Source organism: Triticum aestivum, chromosome 5A (genome assembly GCF_018294505.1).
Source record: "Triticum aestivum cultivar Chinese Spring chromosome 5A, IWGSC CS RefSeq v2.1, whole genome shotgun sequence".
NCBI lineage: Eukaryota > Viridiplantae > Streptophyta > Magnoliopsida > Poales > Poaceae > Triticum > Triticum aestivum.
Window position 1 is genome coordinate 433,399,799 of NC_057806.1, and position 4,764 is coordinate 433,404,562.

The 4,764-nt window shown below is 45.2% G+C and overlaps 1 protein-coding gene across 1 annotated transcript; it reads right to left on the minus strand.

Annotated features, from left to right (window-relative positions):
- Positions 1-1,131: 1,131 nt before the first annotated feature.
- LOC123103793 (uncharacterized) lies at positions 1,132-2,214 on the minus strand. Its single transcript, XM_044525474.1, has 2 exons — positions 1,788-2,214; positions 1,132-1,659 (listed from the first exon to the last, which is right to left on the minus strand). The coding sequence occupies exons 1-2, from the start codon at positions 2,117-2,119 to the stop codon at positions 1,470-1,472; spliced, it is 522 nt and encodes a 173-aa protein (XP_044381409.1). The 5' UTR covers positions 2,120-2,214; the 3' UTR covers positions 1,132-1,469.
- Positions 2,215-4,764: the final 2,550 nt, after the last annotated feature.

A 4,764-nucleotide genomic window follows, 5' to 3' on the forward strand; every position in this document is an offset into this window, starting at 1 on the left:
CAGCCTGAGTACCAAGTTGGGGAGGATCGGCATTGGTGGTAGAGTCCGGAACAGCCTCACGGTGTCGCCACCGGAGGTATCTCAAACCCTAGATGGGAGCCGCCAGGGGAAGATTAGTCCCTATAGAAGGACCGGCGGCTTAATGGGCTCAGGCTGAGCCGTATGGGAGACTGGTTTAATAGACTGTCGAGCGTACGAGCGATCCTTTGCTTAACATCCTTATGCTGAAAATGGTGGCTTTACGAGATGATTGGTAGAAAACATGCTTATAAAATAAGGCTTCCCTTTCCTCCAAAAAAAAAAGACGTCCCTGATTGAACATGTGATTCACTTAGACACTGGCGCACTGAATCTACCCAGATATTATTCACTCCAACAGCAGAAGAAAGCATGAAAACATTAAGAAACCTACCCAGATATTATTCACTCAATAAGAAAACCACTGGATATTATTCATACAGCACTACAGAAACAGATAACAGATACGGTCGTTCTTTTTTGTCATGGAAGTTGTTTTTGTTAACGTGGAGGGGCGCGCAAAGCCCGTGAAAGCAGTACTAGTATGAGAGTGGACAAAAGGTTCCACGCAAAAAAAAAGAGTGGACAAAAGGATAAGAGACCATGCAACCCTAGAAAACAAAGGATAAGAGATCATGCAAAATACTCTCAAGTAAAACATGGTCCTACTATACAAGTCTGCAACTCCTTTATCTTAGCTTTCTAATAAAGCTTGGGTCTCTGCCTTTGGTCTAACATTTGTAAAATTACATGCATGCAGTTCTGTAATTTGAACGATGCCCAATTAATAAATCTCTGTCGACCCCCCACGAAATAAATAAATGAACCGGTCCCTGCCTTTTAGGCTGCTCCCTCTTTGCAGATCTTCGATCTTATGGCTGCTTCTCATTTTGTTAGTCGTTTTCTAGCTCCAGAGAAGATTCCATTCTGGTGCCATTTGTGCTCCCCATCAAGCTGCTAGATGCCACAGCATCATTTTATTATCCCTTGCTTCCTCTTGGCATCAAATTCTAGCACCTTGAGATTCACGTACGCCTAACTTGTGTTCAGGATTACACCACGAGTTTAACACTTGATCACAAATACAGTATCTTGCAGCAGCATCCCACCAAATTTTCGTGTACCAATTATTCTTATTTTTTACTTTCTTCCCTCTAGAATTAACCGGATGTGCACATATTAACAGGCGGCCAGGAGCAGATTACATTTGTTTGCATCATGACTACAGATCTGAACCAACCAGCCTGAAGAAAAAACATGCACCCTGCTTCAACGTCTCTCTAACATATTCATACCATCTCAAGATTCTCACCCTCACCTCGCCATATATGCAAATACGCGTATTGATTTGCCCCTCGATTACTTGTAATTAACTTTTCAGCATCATAGGTTCTTGATCGATCTGCTCATGGATGTCATAGTTCGTGCATGCGTTATTATGCATAATCAGGCTAGGCTACCGCCAGTAATCTCCTCGGCGCGCCCCGGATCGCCACCGGCGGCGCCGGCCATGGCCCGGGGTGGTGACGGCGGTGAGCCAGACCTCGACGCTCCTTGCTGACCATGGCCTCGTGCTCTCTGGCCTCGTCCGACAAGATCTGCTGCCGCCGGCACTCCTCGCTGCAGAACCCCTGGTCACCCCTGCAAGCACAGCACTAGTATCAGTCATGCACCAAGCGGCCAACCACGAAGCCTTCCGATCAATGCTGCCTCAGCCCCAGCGGTTAAGAAATTCAGATCACGAGCTTGCACGTAGGCTGTAGTAGTACCTGTACATGTACACGTCTTTGTCGGGACTGAGCTCCCTCCGGCACAGGGAGCAGGCTCCCGAGAAGCTGCCAGAAAGGCGGCGGCGGGCCGGCGGCGAGCTGACCATCTGCTTGAGGACGACATGACACGGTTGCGGGTGGTGCTGGACGAGGATCTGCAGCCCGACGACGACGTCTCGCCCTCCTCGCCGCAGACGGCGGCCGTGGGTGTGCCCCCCGAGGCGCCGCTGGATGTCAACAATGTTATCTCCATGGTGATCATCAGCACCACGGTGGCCATCACCACCCTCCTCCCCGAGATAGAAGATGCTTCTCTGGATCCTGGGAAGCATGGTGGAGCCGAGGAGGAGGTGACCACTTCAGTCCAAGGACTTGTGCAGTGGTGAGAGGTGAGGGTGGAGGGGAGTGATGGGTATATAAAGACGCTTGGCGTCCACAAAGTGGCCGCAGTAGAATTGGAAGATCACCACTAAGAACTGTAGAATATACTACTTGCATACACCTGTGTCGACCACCAACGGGAGCAACGGCGATGTGCTGAGCACGGGCTGGGGCAGGTGATAATGACGTGGTGATGCTGCTGGTGATTTGACAGCAATTAATATTGAGATGTGCCAGGTGGTGAGCGATCGATAAATAACTAGACTGATGGATAGAGCTAGTAAAATACAGGAAGAAACAGCAGATGGGTGATCAGAGCATAAGTTAGTAAAATACACTCGTCAGAACCACTGCAACACAACAAGTGTAGATTCGAACCCTGCTTCCACAGCAAGTCCCCCTTGAAGCAGATAATCCGTTCCAAAATTCTTGTTTTAGATTAGTCTAGATACAGATGTATCTAATACTAAAACGTGATTTGATACATTCGTATTTAGGCAAATATAAGGCAAGAATTTTGGACGGAGGGAGTAGGTGCGTTGCAACTCGAGTATCAAGAGTCCCTGCCATCATTGTCACGCATAACCTAGAATTTTCTCCCCAAAGTGGTGCGCATTTGCTTTCCTACACACAGGCATGATAGGAAGAACCCGAACTTTCTCTGCAATTTATTCATGATTTAATAACTACTAATCTGTGGGCTAGTATTTTCTATTCATGACTTAGCACATGTAGCGGGAGGAACAACTGTGGGCTTTTCTGAAACGAAAAACTAATCTGTGGGCTATTTTCTATTCATGATTTAATTAACACATGCAGCGGTGGGAGTAACCACTAACCCGTGGACATGCATTATCTGCTCCCGAGTTCAAACACACCTGTATGAACAGTAAATCATATAAAATAGTAAATAAAATTAGAAAAATGGAAAAAATTGAGGATGAACATCAGCAAATGTTCTAACAGCATGCCAATTTTGACCTTGAAATGACATCCGTGGTGGCCTGTACAAAACAAAACAAAACCCAAGGCTCAGAAAGACGCATTTTGGAGCACTCATTTTTGTGTTTTTGACACACAACTCTACAGATGTCTTTTCATGACGAAATTTGCAGAATGTTAGAAAACTTGTTGATGTTCACCCATAAATAAATTTATGATTTTTTTAAATAGTTTTACTATTTTTTGGAATTTACTCTTCATGCGGGTGCATTTGTGCTTCAAATTAGACTAACACTTTCGCTAATCCGTGGGCTATTTGGTAGACTAGTAGCACTTGATGTGTCCAGGAAGAAGAAAAGGTGGGGCGCCAGTCATCGTGCGGATTGTTGGTTGGAGTCGAATGTGACATTCTGACTTAATAGGAATGATAGACTATTCATATCAATAAGGAGTTCCTTCTTTTTCGGAAGGTTATTCACAAGGAACCCAAAATGTATACGTGCTTGGCTTGGACCAATTTGAGAATGGGTGACGGGCTAGGAGGTTGATCGCAGATGTGCACGACTAAAGACTAGTGTTGGTGTAGGGCCAGTCTAGATCCCGCTTGGCATAACGACCTGCAACAGATGGCTACAGACGAGGCGTTACAAATGGTATCAGAGTTGACTCATTGGCGCAGACATGCACATGGCGTGGGAGGCCTGTTGTGCCACATGACATGGGCACATGTGGATGCTGGCACTGGCACGCATAGACATGTCCTAAGGGGGAACGTTCCTGCTGGGTCGACAAGGATGATGGTTCCTTTGAGGTGTGTGTGTGTGTGTGCGCGACACCCTGACTTAATAGGAATCATAGACTCATCTCAACAAGGATCCCCTTCTTTTATGAGAGCCCATTTGCAAAGAACCTCAAAGTGTGCAGAAAGACTAGTGTTGATTTATAGGGCCAGTTTTATTAGATTCGGTGAGATGTAACGGTCGAAAATCTGTGTCTATGGCAGTGTTGTTATAACAAGATACCAAGGATAATCAGATGTCTCTTACTATTACATGAATAGTTCTCTTTTGCTCTTACAGTGTTTGCTGTAGTGCTCTTTGTTGAGAAGTTAATTTGCTTTTGGTATTGTTGGATGAGGTGAGCAGCAGAAGATTGGTCGTATGCTTGTAATAAGTCTACCCTGGAAACCTATGGTATATACGGTCCTTAACTATTTTCTATTATTAGTTTCAGAAATGAAATTGAGGGAAGACCCCGTAATTCAAAAGAAAAACATGTAGTAGTTTCTAAGGTTCTATTCTTTGACACCCAGAATAATGTTGCGGTGATCCTTACATTTAACAAAATACCTGGTCAGATTTGAACTTTGTACTATAAGACAATTCTTATTAGAAATTAAACTGTACATAAAACAATTCATATTAGACACATAAAATATTTTAAACTTACTAGATTGAACCCTTCCCCTGGTGTTACCCCTTCGGATCCTTTTTTTCTACATGCTCCCACGACATATAGACAAGACGACAGTCGATCTACCTCTTCCCTGGCGAGGTTGCAGTACCCCCTCTCCCTCTGTATGTCACTATTACGATGGGAGGGGCGAGGACCCCGGTGCTTCGGCCTGTTAGTGGTAGGGGTTAGGAATACACTT